Here is a 23,296-nt window from a genome sequence, read left to right as displayed (position 1 = left end):
ATACAATATAAGATTTAATCATATTAGCTGGTCATTTGATACAGTAAAAAGTATACATAAATTTAAAAAGGTTAAGAACTGACACGAAGACGAATATAAAGACATGTAGGTCACAGTATCATTTCCTATTCAGCGTTTATCGTCCTGAACATGCATGAAATATTTGCCACTGGACGTTAAGCAAGCAACCAAAAATCAATCAACCTATTCAGTGTGACCCAATAGGATTTTCAAAATCTTACACTCGAATATGTTAAATCTGGCTTTATTTTATGAAAGTCTACATTAAAATTCATCTCACATATGATAATAAAATTGAGAATGGAAATGGGGAATGTGTCAAAGAGACAACAACCCGACCAAATAAAAAAACAACAGCAGAAGGTCACCAACAGGTCTTCAATGTAGCGAGAAATTACTGCACCCGGAGTCGTCTAAATGTTTATTTATTGTACAGATAAATTAACAAAACTTCACGTTATTTGTTTCTAAAATTAAAATGCGGGCAATGAATGTTTTTTTTTACATTTATCATCGATTGAACTTTAAAAAACAAATTTCCAAATCGGCAACAAAAAACTACAAACATGTATCAGACGAATAACATTTTGAAGTGAATTATAGATTGCATTTTTATCAAGGAAAATAATGACCTCACACAGGTCATTATTTTATGCCTTTGAGCATTTTCATTGAAACATGGTATCGTTCGGGTTGATTCTGAAAAAGAATGACCTGACGTTCTGAAAGAAAATAACTCCATATAGGTATATAAGTATATATATCTTTCGATACTTAAACAAGCAGAAAACCTACTTTTTCTCTGTCTATCGATGATCCGTCACCATGCTGAATGTCAGATACCATCCAGTCCAAACATGTTTTGCCGGTGTTGTTTAGACACAGTGATATAAGCAATATAAACATAAACATAAATATAAACATTATAGATATGAATAGAAAGACAAACTCGGGCAATTGGATTCTTCTAGGTCTAATTAATTTCATTTATAGATTAAAAATGTATGTTTATCATGATTTTTACCTGTATAAGAATGACTTTTTGAGGATCGAATCAGTCAATCAAATGATTAACCTTTGGTTCACTTTCATTGTTATCATTCTTTTCCTTTAAATAATCAAACACACACACAATGCATGCGTTATCCATTTCTAGCATAGGGATTACATTGAAGTTTGCATGAATACAGCATCAATGAGGTCAAATTATTCACTTGTAAATGAATAATTCATCATCAATGTTTCTTAGCTTATTTTGACAAAATTGGACCATTCTGGCTGCTGAAAACGAATTATAATTTCACTATTTCACTTTCATTAATAATTGAACAAACCAAAATCTTAACTAATATTTGTTGTATATCTCGTCGCTATTGCCACTTTAATTTCCCCATTGATTTTGTCATAAGTTGCTTTTAGCTTGACTTTTTAAACTTCAAGGTTGGAATTCTCAAATTTAAATTGAGCTTTCTCGTGTACAACGTCATATATCTGAATTCCAAGTTATGATTCCTGACTTCCAAATATTGATTTTGACTAAGTGCACGGACATTTTTCATGTGCACAACTTTATAATTTTGACTTTCAAGTTATGATGACTGACCTCTGAATGTACATTTCTCATTTACAATCTTATAATTCTGCATTCTAAGTAATGATTTCAGACTTCTGAATGTACATTTCTCATTTACAATCTTATAATTCTGCATTCTAAGTAATGATTTCAGACTTCTGAATGTACATTTCTCATTTACAATCTTATAATTCTGCATTCTAAGTAATGATTTCAGACTTCTAAATGTACATTTCTCATTTACAATCTTATAATTCTGCATTCTAAGTAATGATTTCAGACTTCTGAATGGACATTTTTCATTTACAATCTTATAATTCTGCATTCTAAGTAATGATTTCAGACTTCTGAATAGACATTTCTCATTTACAACCTTATCATTCTGACTTCAAAGTTATGATGCCTGACCTCTTCATGGACATTTCTCACGTTCAATTTCATAATTCTGCATTCTAAGTAATGATTTCAGACTTCTGAATAGACATTTCTCATTTACAACCTTATAATTCTGACTTCAAAGTTATGATGCCTGACCTCTTCATGGACATTTCTAACGTTCAATTTCATAATTCTGCATTCCAAGTTATGATTTTAGACTTCTGAATAGACATTTCTCATTTACAACCTTATAATTCTGACTTCCAAGTAATGATGCCTGACCTCTTCATGGACATTTCTCACGTTCAATTTCATAATTCTGCTTTCTAAGTTATGATTTTAGACTTCTGAAAGGACATTTCTCATTTACAATCTTATAATTCTGACTTCAAAGTTATGATGCCTGACCTCTTCATGGACATTTCTCACGTTCAATTTCATAATTCTGCTTTCTAAGTTATGATTTTAGACTTCTGAAAGGACATTTCTCATTTACAATCTTATAATTCTGACTTCAAAGTTATGATGCCTGACCTCTTCATGGACATTTCTCACGTTCAATTTCATAATTCTGCATTCCAAGTTATGATTTTAGACTTCTGAATAGACATTTCTCATTTACAACCTTATAATTCTGACTTCCAAGTTATGATGCCTGACCTCTTCATGGACATTTCTCACGTTCAATTTCATAATTCTGCATTCCAAGTTATGATGTCTGACTTCTGAATGGACATTTCTCAAGTACAACTTCATAATTCTGACTTCAAATTTATGATGCCTGACCTCTTCATGGACATTTCTCATGTTCAACTTCATAATTCTGCATTCCAAGTTATGATGTCTGACTTCTGAATGGACATTTCTCATTTGCAACCTTATAATTTTGACTTCAAAGTTATGATGCCTGACCTCTTCATGGACATTTCTCACGTTCAATTTCATAATTCTGCATGCCAAGTTATGATGTCTGACTTCTGAATGGACATTTCTCATTTACAACCTTATAATTCTGACTTCAAAGTTATGATGCCTGACCTCTTCATGGACATTTCTCACGTTCAATTTCATAATTCTGCATTCCAAGTTATGATGTCTGACTTCTGAATGGACATTTCTCAAGTACAACTTCATAATTCTGACTTCAAAGTTATGATGCCTGACCTCTTCATGGACATTTCTCACGTTCAATTTCATAATTCTGCATGCCAAATTATGATGTCTGACTTCTGAATGGACATTTCTCATTTACAACCTTATAATTCTGACTTCAAAGTTATGATGCCTGACCTCTTCATGGACATTTCTCACGTTCAATTTCATAATTCTGCATGCCAAGTTATGATGTCTGACTTCTTAATGGACATTTCTCATTTACAACCTTATAATTTTGACTTCAAAGTTATGATGCCTGACCTCTTCATGGACATTTCTCACGTTCAATTTCATAATTCTGCATGCCAAGTTATGATGTCTGACTTCTGAATGGACATTTCTCAAGTACAACTTCATAATTCTGACTTCAAAGTTATGATGCCTGACCTCTTCATGGACATTTCTCACGTTCAATTTCATAATTCTGCATGCCAAGTTATGATGTCTGACTTCTGAATGGACATTTCTCATTTACAACCTTATAATTTTGACTTCAAAGTTATGATGCCTGACCTCTTAAAGACATTTCTCACGTTCAATTTCATAATTCTGCATGCCAAGTTATGATGTCTGACTTCTGAATGTACATTTCTCATTTACAACCTTATAATTTTGACTTCAAAGTTATGATGCCTGACCTCTTCATGGACATTTCTCACGTTCAATTTCATAATTCTGCATGCCAAGTTATGATGTCTGACTTCTGAATGGACATTTCTCATTTACAACCTTATAATTTTGACTTCAAAGTTATGATGCCTGACCTCTTCATGGACATTTCTCACGTTCAATTTCATAATTCTGCATGCCAAGTTATGATGTCTGACTTCTGAATGGACATTTCTCAAGTACAACTTCATAATTCTGGCTTCAAAGTTATGATGCCTGACCTCTTCATGGACATTTCTCACGTTCAATTTCATAATTCTGCATGCCAAGTTATGATGTCTGACTTCTGAATGGACATTTCTCATTTACAACCTTATAATTTTGACTTCAAAGTTATGATGCCTGACCTCTTCATGGACATTTCTCACGTTCAATTTCATAATTCTGCATGCCAAGTTATGATATCTGACTTCTGAATGGACATTTCTCAAGTACAACTTCATAATTCTGACTTCAAAGTTATGATGCCTGACCTCTTCATGGACATTTCTCACGTTCAATTTCATAATTCTGCATGCCAAGTTATGATGTCTGACTTCTGAATGGACATTTCTCAAGTACAACTTCATAATTCTGACTTCAAAGTTATGATGCCTGACCTCTTCATGGACATTTCTCACGTTCAATTTCATAATTCTGCATGCCAAGTTATGATGTCTGACTTCTGAATGGACATTTCTCATTTACAACCTTATAATTTTGACCTCAAAGTTATGATGCCTGACCTCTTAAAGACATTTCTCACGTTTAATTTCATAATTCTGCATGCCAAGTTATGATGTCTGACTTCTGAATGTACATTTCTCAGTTACAACCTTATAATTTTGACTTCAAAGTTATGATGCCTGACCTCTTCATGGACATTTCTCACGTTCAATTTCATAATTCTGCATGCCAAGTTATGATGTCTGACTTCTGAATGGACATTTCTCATTTACAACCTTATAATTTTGACTTCAAAGTTATGATGCCTGACCTCTTCATGGACATTTCTCACGTTCAATTTCATAATTCTGCATGCCAAGTTATGATGTCTGACTTCTGAATGGACATTTCTCAAGTACAACTTCATAATTCTGGCTTCAAAGTTATGATGCCTGACCTCTTCATGGACATTTCTCACGTTCAATTTCATAATTCTGCATGCCAAGTTATGATCTCTGACTTCTGAATGGACATTTCTCATTTACAACCTTATAATTTTGACTTCAAAGTTATTATGCCTGACCTCTTCATGGACATTTCTCACGTTCAATTTCATAATTCTGCATGCCAAGTTATGATATCTGACTTCTGAATGGACATTTCTCAAGTACAACTTCATAATTCTGACTTCAAAGTTATGATGCCTGACCTCTTCATGGACATTTCTCACGTTCAATTTCATAATTCTGCATGCCAAGTTATGATGTCTGACTTCTGAATGGACATTTCTCAAGTACAACTTCATAATTCTGACTTCAAAGTTATGATGCCTGACCTCTTCATGGACATTTCTCACGTTCAATTTCATAATTCTGCATGCCAAGTTATGATGTCTGACTTCTGAATGGACATTTCTCATTTACAACCTTATAATTTTGACTTCAAAGTTATGATGCCTGACCTCTTCATGGACATTTCTCACGTTCAATTTCATAATTCTGCATGCCAAGTTATGATGTCTGACTTCTGAATGGACATTTCTCATTTACAACCTTATAATTTTGACTTCAAAGTTATGATGCCTGACCTCTTCATGGACATTTCTCACGTTCAATTTCATAATTCTGCATGCCAAGTTATGATGTCTGACTTCTGAATGGACATTTCTCATTTACAACCTTATAATTTTGACTTCAAAGTTATGATGCCTGACCTCTTCTTGGACATTTCTCACGTTTAATTTCATAATTCTGCATGCCAAGTTATGATGTCTGACTTCTGAATGGACATTTCTCATTTACAACCTTATAATTTTGACTTCAAAGTTATGATGCCTGACCTCTTCATGGACATTTCTCACGTTCAATTTCATAATTCTGCATGCCAAGTTATGATGTCTGACTTCTGAATGGACATTTCTCATTCACAACCTTATAATTTTGACTTCAAAGTTATGATGCCTGACCTCTTCATGGACATTTCTCACGTTCAATTTCATAATTCTGCATGCCAAGTTATGATGTCTGACTTCTGAATGGACATTTCTCAAGTACAACTTCATAATTCTGACTTCAAAGTTATGATGCCTGACCTCTTCATGGACATTTCTCACGTTCAATTTCATAATTCTGCATTCCAAGTTATGATGTCTGACTTCTGAATGGACATTTCACGTTCAATTTCATAATTCTGCATTCCAAGTTATGATGTCTGACTTCTGAATGGACATTTTTCACGTTCAATTTCATAATTCTGCATTCCAAGTTATGATGTCTGACTTCTGAATGGACATTTTTCAAGTACAAATTCATAATTCTGACCTTCAAGTTATGTTTTCTGACTTTTAAATGGATTTTTCTCATTTACAACTTCATAATTATATTTCCATGTTATGATTCCTTACCTCTGAACGGACAATTTACATGTTTTAATTTAAACTTCATAATTCTGACTTCCAAGTTATGATTTATGACCTGAATGGACATTTCTCGTGTAAAACTTCATAATTGTGACTCTCAGGTTATGATTTATGACTTTTGAATGGACATTTCTTATGTTTAAGTTTATAATTCTGACTTCTTAGTTATGATTTCTGACTTCCGAAATAAGATTTCTCATGTTTAAGGGCATACGATACAGTTTTGATCCTGTATTTACAAGTTCGTGAAAATTTGCATATAGACTATTTTTTACCTGATTAAATCAAAGATGTAATAAAAAATATACATTCATGTGCTACTTTTTTAGTAAAATGAGGTCGAAATTTTGTATATTTGCTCAAAATTCAGATTTGTGGCCGTAATTTCTTTTTCGAAAGAAAGACATAACTTTTTAGTTATTGAAGATAAACACAAATTGTTTTTTGTTAAATAATCGGTAAATTCTGTATTTTATAAGTATTCTAAAAAAAATATGGATTTTTTTTTAGAAATAACTCATAGTTATCAAATGTTCATGAATTGAGGAAAATACGTCATTTTTTGCTGCATATTTATCAAAATTAAAAAAAATCCTCTATTTACAGTTTAATAACATTTGGGTCACATAATCTCCCTGCAAAATGAAACAAATTGCTGTTTTGAAAAATAGGGGTCCATGAACTCGTTTTCAAATTAAATCAGTTTGAATGCTAAAAATCAGTCGAAAAATGCATCTTTTCCCGATATGTCACAGTTTGACGTCGCGAAAATAACATTTTACGTTAGCAACGTCATTACCTCCCCTGTAACTGTATCGTATGCCCTTAACTTCATAATTCTGACATCACAGTATGATTTCTGACTTCTGAATGGACATTTTCAATGTTCAACCTCATATTCGAACTTTCAAGTTATGATTTCTGACTCCTGAATGAACTATTCTCATGCATCACTTCATAATTCTGACTTCCAATTTATGATCTTGGACCTCTGAAGTTATTACTGTTATTTCTTTTTACATACTTGTTTTATGGGTTGGGTAGGGAGATGCGGGGTCTGGTCAAAACCGTCACAATGTAGAGATTTTGTGGATATTAAGAAACAAACAAATTAAAGATCGGATTCATGATAAGGTTTTTATGGAGTTATCTTCTATTAAACATTAATTTGATTACTTCATAATCAAAATATGTCGAATATCTGCCTGCTAGAGATCCGTTGGTCCGATAATTCAATTAAGGTGGAAAGCATTTCAAAAAACAAACAAAATCAACATGTGGTTTCTCAATTATATTTTACCTTAGCTGTATTAGGCAAAACTTTTTGGAATTGTTGGTGTTCAATGTTCTTCAATTCGGCCTTTATAGACATTTTATTATTCGAGCGTCACTGATGAGTCATTTGTAGACGAAACGCGAGTCTGGCGTATATTTACAATTTTAATCCTGGTATCTATGATGACTTTATTTATAGTGTGATGTACTTCTCATGGGACAAATAATGTCAACATGATAGAAAGCTTAATCAGCTCAGACTCAAAATAATTATAGATTATCGTTGGTTATCTCAACGAGATTGATTTTCTCGCTTGAGCCGGTACGCTATTTATTATATGAAGATGTTCCCTTAGTATCTTGTGATAATTTGTATGTCCCTCGACTCTGCTAAGAAAGGATCAATTCGTATCTTTATAATTCGTAAAATAGCGATAGAGACAATTATATGATTAGTAAGTATTGACTTCATACAATGTAAATTTCTACCTTTTTTTGTTTTTACTGAAACAATTATTTTCACTGTAAAATTTATGAACCAAATTTTGAACCTGTCTTTTATACCCAAAATCTCGACGAAATAAGTTAAGGTTTATGAAAAAAAATTGCAAGCATGTATTGTTAACAATAGTGATTTTTTTTTAAATTATAGAACCATATTTTGTGTTTTCTTTCAAGTTAACAATTTATACTTCTGAGTATTTTTTATGTTTTAGCTTCTATCCCCCGGCCTGTAATAAAGGATCCTGCTAATCCGGTGTCACTCAGAGGAGCGTTGGCAAGACGACGTGAAAATCCAGAAATTGTAGCAAAATATGGATTAGCTGCTGATTTGGTTGAAACTGCTACAGTTCTGTATGCAGAAAGGTAGACCTCTAACCTTGTGGAGCAATTCCTAGTTAACACTAAAGTATTGATCAGTTCACATTTAACATCAAATAGTTTAAATGTGAAGATTTCATTATCAATTATGAGTTTGATTATCCCTTTTCTACCTTTCTTTTGATGTCACAAATTCGAGCTTATCTTTTCTTTCCCGTGTATCTATTTTACCATGTATATTGAGAATTGTTTTATTGGAGTAAATCGAAAAACATATTATAAGCTTTCTTTCTTCATTCAATCCGTGTAACTTTTTTCTCCTCTTGAAAAAAATGGATATTGTTTGGTTAAATCTTAATAAATGTAAAAAAAATCCATCCGACAAGGCCTTGGTTTATCGTCAAAATTTGGCTATACTTTCAGTTCCTTTTTATGTTATCATCACTTTTACGTAGGAATTATTTCTTTAATTGTATTCTGACCACAATCATCCATATTTCTGTCGAAATGTGTACCTGGCGCCTGACTGGCGCATTAAGTTTTGTGGTTTGGACATTCACTCAATGCATTTTGACATGACAAAATATTGATAGTTGAGTTTGGTGGTGTTAGATATCTTCAATCTTCATTATATCTACACTATATATCGTGCAATTTCTTAAAATATTTAAAAAAAAAACGAATGCAGGTATTATGAATTAAGGTATAGTGGTGGGGATACGGAGTCATAGAGTTTTACATGAAATCAGAATAATCTCATATGGATAGGCTCGAGATGACCCCAAGCATACATATATATCACATTTAGTAATCTATTCTAGAATAAAAAGTTTGTGGTGCTTAACACTAATACATAGAACTGAACAAGTCCATGTTTTTATGTACCTCATCATGTATCGATGACGTCATTCACATAAAGTTATATTCTAACTCTTTACCTATTACTACATGCATTGATCGTATATTTGCATTATTGATTGCATTGATTATTTATATTATGACTTACTTTATTGTATAATTGCTGAATAAACCTTGGTAAATTTATTGTTGTTATACTATTAATATGTGTCCGGATCTCACGACAGGTTTTCTATCAAAGAATCATACATATTGTTTAAAAGTGAAATGTACTATTTTGTCTTAATTTAGGCATGGCGGAGAGTTACCGAACACAGAGGTATTTAGGGCGGCTATTGCACCATATTGCCCGACGAAAAAGGCGAAGTGTGAAAACAATTGTAGATATCGGTCAGCAGATGGGTCATGTAACAATAGAATACACCCTGAATGGGGAACCACGTTTTCACCACAAATTAGGTTTCTGCCACCTGATTATGGAGATCGTATGTCATTTTACTTTTTTTACTATGCATATTATTGTTTTATGTGTTGATTCTATTCTGGTTATTGGATGACTGATTTACTGTTTTTGGCGCATTGCATTTTAAATCTGATGCTTTTTGTTATCTATTAATCATGTGTTTCTTTGTCTAAAACGTTCTCCTATTTATTTGTATTGTAGTCCTGTAATATTAAGTTGTCATTTCAATGTTATATTTAACATTGCCATTAAAGTGCGAGGTTTGGCATGCCACAAAACCAGTTTAAACCCATCATTTTTTCCTTTAAAAATGTCCTGTACCAAGTAAGGAATATGGTCATTGTTATGTTATTGTTCGTTTCTGTGTGTGTTACATTTTAACGTTGCGGTTTTTTTTTTAGTGTAAATTAATAAGACGTGTCAAGGTATTTAATAAAATTGAGAATGGAAATGGGGAATGTGTCAAAGAGACAACAACCCGACCAAATAAAAACAACAGCAGAAGGTCACCAACAGGTCTATTTCAAATTCATGTGACTGTTTGGTTTTGATGTTATATTTGTTATTCTCGTGGGATTTTGTCTAATGCTTGGTTCGTTTCTGTGTGAGTTACATTCAGTGCTGTGTCGTTGTTCTCCGCTTATATTCAATGCGTTTTCCTCGGTTTTAGTTTGTTACTCCGATTTTGTTTTTTGTCCATTGATTTATGAGTTTTGAACAGCGGCATACTACTGTTGCCTTTATTTAATGTTGTTTAACACCACTTTAAACCCTACTGGAGGAAGCCATATTTGAAAGATAACCTATCTTAGGAAAACGAAAAATCCGACGCATTTAATCAATATTTTTTAGACAAATTCCAGACTTGCCAGTCAAATGATACTTTAGGGAAAATAAAGTAGTATTTTGATTCCACCCTTAATACAGTGCAAATTATTAAAGATAACAGAACCATTTTTAAATATGTCTTGCGCTTCTTTTCAGAATTTGATATTGGTGTAGTACCACGTTCAACAAGTGTGACGGGCCACAAACTGCCTAGTCCGAGAGAGATAAGTAATAGTGTACACGACGCTGGGATTACAGCTCCTAGAGACCATATTTATAATATCAACCTAATGCACTTTGGTTTAGTAATCTTTCATGATGTTATATCAACCCCATTACGTCAGGGTAAGTCCATAGGTGCACCCCATTACGTCAGGGTAATACCAGTTTATTAAGTCATCATCAGAGAAGGTATAGAAAGTAACTGTAATGTTGATCTTTTTGGTCCCTTGAATTCAACAACAATCCTACTTCTACATCTACAAAATAAAATCTGTCCGATGTTCGGTATTTATATTTTGAATTTCGTCTAACATGGCTTAATGGTTATATTAAGGTAAAAAAAAGAAAAATACTACCAAATTGCTTCATTTTGAGATCTTGTCATCATTTGGATATGAGCAACAGCTTTACAATTAAATCAATTGTGATTCAAAAAGTAATGATATACGCTAGGTATATAAACCAACACGGGACACTTTATCTGAAAGAATCAAAGCTGTTTGATTATTCATTAATTTGAAAAAAGCGAAAGATACCAAAAGATATTAAAGCTCTTACGTCGAATTAAAACTTACAATGTCATAAAAAAACGTAAACAGACGTTAAATGACTATCATCTGAATTTGATATTTAGATGTCAAAAACGTTTGCCTGATCTGTTCATTGGTCAATTTAGCTGAATTCATAATTGACCGTTTTAGAATCTAAATAATCAATAGTGAATTTTATAGTTCGTACCAGAAAATTAACATAGCGTCATTGGTTAAATTTAAAGTATAACATGTTTAACCAATTACGACATTTGATGTCTACTTTTGAAAACCCAGGATGCATTAGATTCAGAAACAGCGAATGTATGTGACATTGCGTTTGATTTCAATGACGGATAATGCAGCAGTATAGATTGAGACACATTGATTGTTCTTTTTATTCAGTCTGGCGCAAATACAATATTTCAGCACTGGTATCTATGATGCGTATATTCGTCTGCAAAAGACTCATCATTTACACTTGAATCATAAATAGCTTAAAACATTTTGGACAAAAAGTTCATAAAAGTTTTACCAAATACAGCTTAAGTAATATATTCATGAGGTAGAACAACCTTAGTACTTCAAAACTTAAGTTTTGTTAACAGTGAATTTATAATTATCAATATATCAATGATAATTGATGTTAATTTATTAGATTGGATTTAAACTATTTATGTTAATTTAAAACCTATTCGTTTGTTGCATTTGAAAACTTCAATTTGTAAAAAAAAAATCTTGATATATGCACAATACACTGTAACATAATTTTGTTCATTTTACTTTTATTTTACCCTGCGAAGATGTCGATGAAAATATTGTTTGCTGCATCGGGGACAAACCCGTCAAAAGGTAGGAATGAAAATAGTTTATGTTGCATCGTGCGACCCGTCAAAGGGTAGGAATGAAAATATTGTATGCTTCGTCCGAGACAAACCCGTTAAAAGGTAGGAATGAAAATATTGTATATTGCATCCGAGACAAACTCGTCAACAATTAGGAATAAACATATTGTATGCTGCATCGGAGACAAACCCGTCAAAAAGTAGGAATGAAAATATTGTTTCCTGCATCCGAGACAAAGCTGTCATAAGATAGGAAGGAAACTATTGTATGCTGCATCGGGGACAAAATCGTCATAAATCTAAAAGGCCAAAAAAAGTACAAAGTTGAAGAGCACTTAGGACCAGAATTCTTAAAAGTTTTGCCAAATCCAGTGAAGGTAATCATGCCTGAGATAGACATTTACAATATGCATAATATGTGTTACATGTTAGAGACGCAAATTAATATACAAAATAGTAATACTCTACATTCAAAACATTATATATGCATGCATTTTTTTTCTAATATGTGACTACTGAAAAATGTAAAATCCTATTTAAGCGATTGAAAAATATATGAAGAAAAATCAATTGAATTTTTGTTATTATTTAACTGATACTGTTTCAATTTTCGCTTTAACAAAAATTCAGAAGAATTTCATAATTTACAGTATGCTTTCTCATGATACATTATCTATTTTTAGACCAGCATGTTTTCCGTTTTTCACACTACCAGGCGAATTCAGTCATACATGTCGGAGTTTTGTGAGATCAGAAATAGCTCCATCACAAGGGTGCTTACCAGGTATAAATTTCATTACAATAGTTTCCATTATTTTTTGTTAAACCAATTGCTTTGATATAGCGTCATATAAATGTATGTTATGCGTCTACATAAGGCCGATGCACAGCCAGTATAAAATAGAACAATCTGCCTGGTACATATATGCTTGAACGATTTAGAACATACATGAACCAAAATAAATTGGTTTAATGTAAATGTTATGCTACAACTAGTTGTGTTTAATTCTAAATATAGTAACATAGCTAAATTTTTATAATTTCAATTTCATCATGGGAAACTTTTTTCGCAATCTTGAACCATTGAGGGATGAAAAAAAGTTTGATATTTGTGGTACGACTCAAAAAGCTATCAATGTCTTACTCTAAGCTGCAGTATCAAAACAATATTAGATCAATGTCATAAAAAATATAAACTGTTTTGTACTAGGCGGAAAATCTGGATAATGGATCGGTAGAACCTTGGCCTGTTCCAATTTTTAAGCCTCATACAAAAAAATTAGATTTTCCTCACATTATCCTAATATTGTATCTGTCGGTGTCAATTCTACATGCACAGTTCGTTTTATTTTCCCCCTGTTTGCGTATTAATATATTCAGAACATTTAAATATACAATAACTGTTTAGTGTCTTTGAATATCAGCTGTATTTGTACGAAGCTAAGAAACAGGTGTAATGCGAGCTTTAGGTAGGAACTACTCCTGTTTCTAGCCGAGTAAAAATACAGGTGATAATTGAAATACTAAATAGTTATTGTCTATACCTGCAATTAATTTTGAATATTGTTTTTGCTTTGAAAGACACAAAAACTCACATTTAAGGCATTAATTGTCGAGACAAAATACCTAGGTTTCCGCGTAGTAATAATGAAATCACAAATTCAGCTGAAGACGGTTCGCAAAAAAAGTATTTCGAATGGTCAATAATAATGCATTGTTCAAGGTGAATCATTATCTATTGTAAAATAACAACTAATTTTAACAATGATAAAAAATAATAAAACATTGTCCAATTTGAAATAGAAGTGTACGAGTTTTCTGCGCTTCAGAATTTTGAACTGAACTTGCCAATCACTTAACAAGAATACCGAAATTGACATCGTTGATTTAGTTTCCCATGTAAACATTCAGGTTTTGAAATCGTTGATTGTCGTCGTAGAAAATACTTTTGTTGTTTTTATTTGTTTGTTATTGAAAAATTGGTTTAATTTGTATTGCTCTAAAGAAATATTTGAAAACAAACAGATCGCATAAAAGTATAAAAGTAATCTTAAGTTCGCATAAGGTCAAACAATACGTCATTGAAATGCAACTGCAATACACATTCTCAGGTCACACATTTCATACAGCTGCGGCAGTGGGTGGAGATTAAAGTGATATCTGTATATTATACAGATACAGCATAGTGATATATGTAGGGCTGTATCTGTATAGTAAGACACCCAATTGCAGGATATAACTATTTAACAGCTTAATATCTACCTTTAGTACGTGAACACAAAAAACTTTTCATGAAACATTAATCAATCCAAACATTTAAAAATTCAAATGATATTGCTCTATCATTCAGCGATTGTTTTGATATTTTCAAGATAAACTAAACAAAAGGGACATTTAAACTCAGAAGTAGAAAGTACGACAGTTTACAATAGAACACGAAACACAACATAAACAAACTAAAGACTGAGCAATACGAATCCGAACAAAAATCTTGAGGTGATCGCAGGTGCTACAGAAGGAAAGGCAAAATCTGCTTCACTTGGGGCACACTTTGCTAATTTTAATACAAAACAGGTGACAAGTCTAATTAGATCGGAAACATTCTAGGAGTGGACGAGATTGCAGTTACAGCAATAACAACATTTCCCGTGTCAACTGTAAAACACATATTCTGTTACGGTTAGCCAGCTTGTTATTGTGTCTGTAATAACAACGAAGGGATGATTTTAAATCCATTGAATTAAAGTTTTTGTTTTAATACCAAGGAAGGAAATACAAGGTCTGGAATGTCGTATCAATCGGAGATATATGCTCCGTATGCAAGCGCTGTTAAATTATTTCTACATAAAAATAAAAAATCACAATTGGGATGCCTTCACACGAATTACAGATGAAGTTGAAGTCATCCCTCCGTAAATTTTACGGACGTCAACACGAATTGGTTTACCATTATGAAATTACCTATTAACAAATGATATCGGATATCTTCCTTATGTAGTTAATACAATATCCCCCCCTTTTCACGAATGCGACCTATCGATTTAGACCAATTAACAGATTTGTAATAACATAAGTAAAACTACGGTTGTCACATGTGGAGCATGATCTGCTTACCCATTCGTAGCACCTGTGATCACCCCCAGTTTGTGGTGTTGTTCGTGTTGCTTAGTCTTTCCTTTTCTATGTTGTGTATGCGGTTCTATTGTTTGTCTGTTTTGTCTTTATAAATAATTTTTAGCCATGACGCTTTCCGTGTATTCTATAAGTTTGAATGGCGTTCTGGTATCTTGTGTCCCTCTTCTTCAACGTAATAAAGAATTGTTTTTAAATAACAGGTCCAAGTAATCAGATGAATCAGAAGACATCTTATTTAGACTTGTCATTGATCTATGGTAATTCAATAGAGGGAGTACAGAGATTTAGACAGTTTGGTTCAGGTAAGACTTGTAATCAATTTATGGTAATTCTATAGAGGGAGAACACAGATTTAGACAGTTTGGTTCAGGTAGGACTATATGGACACTTGTTTTATATCAGCGTCAAATATTTTAAGTCTTTAACGCTGCTCTGGTGTCCAATATTTTAAAAATGGTACGTATGATCAATTTATTGATGCTAGTCATGCTAGGATAAATACGATTTGGGGAGATTGGATCAGAAATGACGATATCTCAACTCAATGCTAGGCGAACACATATTTTGAAAGCTGGTTTATGTAAGACGAAAAGAAATATGGTCACTTGATCTTCTCCCGACCGGCAGTAAACGCTTGCTGAAGTGGGGCGTCCGTTTTGCTGTGCGGGATGTATCAAGTTCGCAGTCACGTCCGGTCAGAAGGGGGACGTTAGATCCGATGCCTCGTGTAAAGAGAGTGCCACGCTCTTTGCACGTTAAGAACCCTTGCAGCAACTCTTTGATGGGTCCGTAGGTGGCCTGTTGCAAGGCCAAATGTCTGTCCCTATCCAATATACCCTCTTTTCCGGTGGCAGTCCAAATTTCTCCGACCATCATCCCAGATGGCCTCTATTGTATCAACCTACCTATTGTATTTATTGTGAACTTGTTCTCGTCCTGAATATGCATAAAATATTTGCCACTGGACGTTAAGCAACCAACAATCAATCAATCATGCAAGACGACATTGAAACTCAATCCTAGCAGAACAAAGTTTTTAAAAGTTTGGATCATTTAGGAATTTATTAAAACTTACTGCTAAAAGGTAAAAGATCGAAAAGTTCATATAGGAAAATATTAAAACTTCCTGCTGGGATAGGTTAATCAATTATTTGGACAAGTTCATGTATATATAAAACGAAGCCATGTATGTACGTTTATTATATTTTTACGAATCTCTAACGCGTTATCGACAAAATATATTTAAATCAGTGATTGTTGATTGAAAGCTAACCAACCTCGGGTTTGTTCAAATTGATTTACAAATGAGTAAATTTATATTGCCTTTCCTTTTTGGTTAGATTTCACACGTTCCAATTTGTGTATTAAACTCTATCCTGCAATAAAGGCAACAGTAGTATATCGGTGTTCAAAAGAAATAATAGGGTTAAGGTAGTCAGGCATTAGTCAGGGGTTTAGCGCCATCTTGAATTGTACAATCGCAGTAAATGATCGGTCAAGTTATTTGCCCAAATCTTCAAATTTGGAGACATATTTGCAATTTGAATAAAGAAGTGATTTTTAAATATTTTATTTCAAATATGCCATATAAAAGGAGATAACTCTTTTAGTACAACATTTATATTGGACATATACGGAAATTATTTTCTTACTTGTAGCAAGATTACAAATTTGGTGACATCATTTTTTCTTTTTAGTTTCTTAAAAATATATTATAAAACTTATCTTCTCATATTTATTTCAAAATTATGTCTCATACAAAAAGATACAGAGGTACCAGATTTCTTTTTACGCCAAAAAATCTGGTTTTTTTCATGAACAATCAAAGCCAAATATTGGCAATTTTTATCAATTTATCTTAAAAAGCAAGGAGAAATCTTCATTTTGGCAAAAGTATAAAAAAAAATATGTCACTTTTGTTTTACACCCCTGAACTATCTAAAATGGTATATAGGTATGATTTGGTTCCCGAAGAATCAGTTATAACAGTCTTATTACGTTTTTTTCACTCCGGAAATATCGATACAGTAATGTACGGGCAGAACATGTTTCAATAACAGTTATTTTTTTTTTAAATTGTGATAATATAAAAAAGTTCGTTTGACTATCAATATTATTTTTAAGTGTCATATGATTCTATCTTAACATGCGTTCCTATGTAATTGTAGGTCACCCAGACAGTTTTGATGCAACTTTAACCATATTTCACGTTATCTTTCTACGAGAAAACAACAAAATCCTGCGAGATTTAAAACAACTTGGATGGAGTGGTGAAAGTCTCTTCAACGAAACACGGAAAATTATGTCAGCTATCTATCAACATATTGTGTATACAGAATATGTACCAGCAGTTATAGGACAGGACGCCATGCTGAGATATGGTTTGAAAAGCACCCGGTATGGACATAACACTATGTATAATCCGAAAAGTGATGCAACAACAAGTAATGTTTTTGCTACTGCCGCTATACGCTTTGCTCACTCGACTTTTGATACGTTTGAAAAAGATGTTATTCAAGGATTTTCCCCTGAAACGTTTCAGAATTACAGCAATATTGTTACTAATTCTCCGTCATCCTCTACCCTTTTTACACGATTCCAAAGCAAGACTGATAGATTTATGACTGATTTTGGACGAAACAAGCTTTGGGAATCCGAGCCTAAGAACAGTGTTGACACAATGTCATTTGATATCCAAAGAGGAAGATATCATGGTATACCGTCCTACAATAGATGGCGAGAGTATTGCGGATTAAGACCAATACTCCATTTTGGAAAAGGCATTATGGGATTTGCTGACCATACCATAGGAGCTACTAAAGCTCTTTATTCTGTATATAGGTATGTGATTCTTTATCACATAATAATTGAACTGATCGTGTTGCTATAATATTTTCATTTTAGGTTTTTTTAATACTGAAAACAAAACAGCAGGCTTACAATTAAATTAAATGAAACGGGAAACATAGCAGTTGAATAAAACGGGAATGATTGTACTTACACCCATTATTAGTGCAAAGTGCAGACAGGTAGTTGTTGAAAAGTTTCATGGAATAAAATACACGATTTTCAATTAACATGATTAAAGCGTTGACTAGGGCAAATTGACATTTTACATCAAATATTTAATACATGTAATATCACAATGTCCTTCCACGTGTTTTTGATGTCCCATTCATGGGCATAATGATTTTTCTGGTCTGTGCGTCCGTTTGACCGCCCGTTCGACCGTCCGTTGGTTTGTTCATTACTCTGTGCCGCTTCAGGTTAAAGTTTTTATTCGATGTAGTTGTTAATGAAGTGTAAGTCAAGTCAACTAGACATTTAGTACACATGTATCCTATGATATAATCTTTCTTATTGATTTGCCAAATTAGAGTTTTTGCCCCATAGTCATGGTTCACTTAACATAGAAAATGATAGTGCAGATGTGGAATCCGTGTACTAAGGAAACATTCTTCGTTTGCAAATACCTCTAGGTCAAGCAATCTCTTATGTCTTAAAACTAATCATTGTCTAAAACAATAAATGACAGATGAAAGGAACATAAACTTCATTTTAGCGGGATGCAAAACAAAGCTGATTCTTAGCGCATTCGACCAGATGTAAAAAGGAGACGAACAAAAACTCATCAATCGAAAATAAATTGACAACGTCATTGCTAAAGAATAAAGACAAACAGACTAATAATATAAAAAAAACACAACATAGAAAACTAAAGACTAACCAACAACTGGGGGTGATCTAAGGTTCTCCGGAAGGTTAAATCTTATATGTTATTTATAAAAAGAAAATGATAAAAATATAGTTTCTGGTTCTTCACCAGATAAACTTTAACATACATACATTATTAAAACTACATTAAAATACAAATCAATTTGTCTTATGAACAAATGAATGAATGAATACTTGTATTTGCAAGAAACATATACATGATATGGTAAACGAAAATATATATAATATATGTCAAACAAAAACAAGCAGATAACTGTAGTTGAAGAGTACACAATAAAATTATGACAATATATGTGATTTAATTTTCCAAGCTGCATTTAAATAATTGCATAGTTACAATGTCAGAGATGCAATGTTATTACAGACATCCAGACGATATAGACCTTATTTCCGGTGCCATGGCAGAGAGGCCTGTTTCAGGTGGAATTGTTGGACCCACATTTGCATGTTTGCTTGGCGAGCAGTTTGCTTTATTTAAAACGGGAGATAGGTATTTTTATGAAAATGATTTTCATCCAACAGGATTTACAAAAGGTTTGTATTAATTTGATTGGTTTTAAACTATCTGGTTAGCACAAGTTTATGTAATACCCATAACAAACGATTAGTGGATTTAATTGTGATTATAGTTATTTGATAATAATACAAAACATGTTAATCTATTTTGTATATATTGTATTGATTTTATTCCGTAATAAAAAAAAACAATTTGACTTCTCACAAAATTAAAAACAGATTTAGATGTCATCCAGTGTCTATCCATTAGCATGAAATCTGAAGGTTTGCGTTGTGTGTAAAGCAAAGGTCTCATTTTTCAAATGAATCGGTTAAAATGATATTGTGTTTATTATCCAAATAAGAAGATATGATATGATTGACAATGGAACAAATCTTCATTGCATGTATCTTTTAATTAGTTATCAAATGAACCAGGCTCATAATTCTATACGCCAGACGGACATTTTGTCTTCATAAGACTCATTATTGACGCTCAGTTCAAAATAGTTATAAAGCCAAACAAGTACAAGTTGAAGATCATTGAAGACCAAAAGTTATAATACGGTGTGACACATACGGTTAAGGCGTTCATGCATAGGATACGACAATCCTTAGTGTTTCGAAAAACTCATACATAACAGAAAAATTTATGACAATGACCATATGATTGATATAGATTTAAACAGCGAAGTGCTAAGAAGACACACAAAGTCATCAAGTTACCTATCGACACATTCTTGTATTGTTCAACCATATTGAATCTCGTTGTGACGACACGTGTTTGAGAACAAAATATAATATGATAGCCGATTAGTTAGCTATCCACCAGTGCAATTTAAGTGTAAGCTGATATAAGTCACCAACATCTTTTTAACAATAAGTAAAGGGCAAACTGTCCAGTCAGCTTTTAAATGTACTGACATTATATAATAGGTAACAAATTAAACGAGAAAAGGAAAACAACTGGCTGATTTTGACCAAAACATTTACGAAAAACATTATGACAGACTTGGACTTTTGCAATAGCTTGCGAGAGGAAAGGAAAGATAGGATTGAAGCAATGCTATTAAAGAGCATACATGTGGTCATTTGGTATACAGGTATTCTTGAAGGGCAAATACATTTAGAAGAGGTTCATAACATGTTCCATATGTGATAGTCATCAAGAATTTGGGGGTATCGATTGATGAAATTCCAAGAAACTGTTTGAGGTTTAATTTCTTTTAGGTCAATTACGACAAATTAAGAGGCAAAGTTTATCATCAGTGATGTGTCGTCATGTTAAGGTACCTGCTGTTCCACAGAATGCTTTCATATCTCCAAAAGCAGGGTAGGTTTAAATTATATTCGGACAGGAGTCCAAATGTATGCATAAAATTTGGTTCTCAGATGAATTATCATACCTGTCATATTTCCAAGATATGGGTAGGTAAAGATAAAAGAATTCTGGTGAACTCTTTCTTCTGGTTAGCACAGATCAAAATCGTTTATGGGTGAACTCCAATGCTGGTAAGAACCTTTAATAGTTTTAACTTAAAAATTACAAGTTATAAATGTTCAGTTTATACATGTGGTCCATTTTTTTCCAAAGCTTTTGAAGTTTCCTTTAAAATGGCAACAGCTTATCCATGTTAGGATGTAGCGACAAAAAATAAGTTTATTAACTTGGTTGCCCATTTAATCCGTATTCATGAATGTTAAACTTAAAACAGTGTACATGAGTTTATAGACTTCGTAAAAAAAGACGGAAGATGCGAAGAGGAAATTAAAATTCTACGAAGAGAGAAACTGTCAACGATTAAAAGACATCAAAATATGACGAATTAACGAACAAGTCCAAACAATACTACATAGAAAGCTGAAGACTGGTCAAATCTACATTAAATGTATAAGGTGCTAGGATAGAGCAACGAAAGATACCAGATTGATAGTCATACTCATAGATTGAACATAAACAGACAAAGCAATGGCTATCAAAGAAAAAGATAAACAGACAAATAATAGTACAAAAGACACTACTTAAACATAGAACACTAAACAGTAAGCAACACGAATCCCATCAAAAATGGGCATGATCTCAGGTGCTTCGGAAAGAAAATTATCAATCATGCCACCTTAAGAACGATAACATTTAAAAAGAAGTGTATATTTTTATCCCTTTTTATATGGAAAAAAAACTTGATGCAGAATTAAGGTGCAACCAAATACATCAATACAATTAAATTTTATGACGCAACAACATTTAACATTATTGCCATTTAAAGACAGATGTATTATATCGTAGTTATGTATCAATAAAAAACAGCATAACTTTAAAAAAAACATCATGAAGAGACAGTGACGAGAAAGACATTTCAGGTAGAAGAAAACAAGAGTCAAAGTTACAGAGAGCAAAAAAAACCCAGACCGACAAAAACGACAAACAGTCTACAAACTCTCATTCAGAAGATTCCACGATCAACTAATATAATCCTTCTCACCAATTACCTTGCTTGTCATTCACCATTGCATCATGATTACGATACCAAAAATATAAACCATAAGCAAATGTCGACTTTGCAAATTAGTATCACCATCTTTCTTGAAAATCCAAAACAACGACGTTGATTGGCTCTCATTTTCTTTTCAGTGAACCACTGGTACCCTGCATGACCTTTCCTAAGCTTGACCTCAGAGAATGGGCTCTACATGGAAGAGTGTAGAAATTCATTAAATGAAATATTGTACTGAATTAAAATAACTTGACTTTTGTCATTTGAATTATAATTTATGATACACGAAATGAATCATAACCGATACTATCCGATTGTGGACAGGGTGTTGTTTCTGTAACTGTAACCGTATCATAACAACATTAAACCTTCAATCAAATGATACGTTTAATGAGTAATGAATACAAATACATAATTTTTGTTTGCTCTTTTAAGTTTCATACACATTGAATAAGTCATTTGTTAAATCTAGGTTGTGTGTATTTCAACTTTGAATTTTTACCATTGGTCCACTGAACATAGAAAATGATAGTGTGGGTGGGGCATCCGTGAACTATGGACATATTCTTGTTTTAGAATTATCTTTGAGTTTGATATTTTATGTTAAGTTAGGGTTAGGTTCGTCTCACGTATTTTATTAGGGTATATGATACACCTAATGGGAGAGGTTGTGCTTGATTTGAATATGATGAAGACATAATCTGTTAATCATTTTAAATAAGTTTTGTAGCTTACATGTCAGCCCTTGCTAGTAGTCCTTTATGTAAAATGCACCATTGTCAGCTTTCTAAGTGTCTTCTGTTACCTTTTTTGTGACCTTTTTTTGTTGGACTTTTGTTTATTTTACATTGGCTAAAGGTAAAGGGGAAGGGTTAAGATCTCACAAACCATGTTCAACCCCACCGCATTTTTGTTAGTCTTAATGTGTCTTTAATTCTAGTTCATTTATATGTTTATATGTTTAGTGTGACGTCCATTTTCACTAAACTTTGTTTATGTTTAAAGGCGAACTAAACCCCGCCTCAAATTTTTTGAGGCCTTTGGCTGTTATGGCTTGCGCCATTTTCATTCTCAATTTTACTTTCTACTATATCATGGAAAGAACTTTTGATTTTGTTCTGATTGTTATTTCGTTTTCTTCTTCCGTCACATTTATTACTTGCACTAAAAAAAATTAAGGTCATAGGTCATTAAACTTATGTTTAATACAAAGGGGAAATAACTGTTATATGTA

The 23,296-nt window shown here is 32.7% G+C and overlaps 1 protein-coding gene across 1 annotated transcript in view; it reads left to right on the top strand.

Annotated features, from left to right (window-relative positions):
• LOC134718257 (peroxidase-like protein) overlaps positions 1-22,272 on the top strand; it is a 38,591-nt gene extending 16,319 nt beyond the window's left edge. The window contains exons 2-11 of the mRNA XM_063580751.1: positions 8,351-8,501; positions 9,606-9,799; positions 10,762-10,950; positions 12,161-12,209; positions 12,886-12,986; positions 15,538-15,639; positions 17,506-18,178; positions 19,437-19,606; positions 20,798-20,900; positions 22,200-22,272. Of these exons, the coding sequence (XP_063436821.1) occupies positions 8,351-8,501; positions 9,606-9,799; positions 10,762-10,950; positions 12,161-12,209; positions 12,886-12,986; positions 15,538-15,639; positions 17,506-18,178; positions 19,437-19,606; positions 20,798-20,900; positions 22,200-22,272 (1,805 nt within the window). The remainder of the gene's footprint in view (positions 1-8,350; positions 8,502-9,605; positions 9,800-10,761; positions 10,951-12,160; positions 12,210-12,885; positions 12,987-15,537; positions 15,640-17,505; positions 18,179-19,436; positions 19,607-20,797; positions 20,901-22,199) is intronic.
• The last annotated feature ends 1,024 nt before the right edge of the window (positions 22,273-23,296 follow it).

The sequence above is a fragment of the Mytilus trossulus genome, chromosome 5 (assembly GCF_036588685.1).
Source record: "Mytilus trossulus isolate FHL-02 chromosome 5, PNRI_Mtr1.1.1.hap1, whole genome shotgun sequence".
NCBI classification, from domain to species: Eukaryota; Metazoa; Mollusca; class Bivalvia; order Mytilida; family Mytilidae; genus Mytilus; species Mytilus trossulus.
Note: the sequence above shows the minus strand (reverse complement) of the source record. Positions and strands in the feature narration are given on the sequence as shown.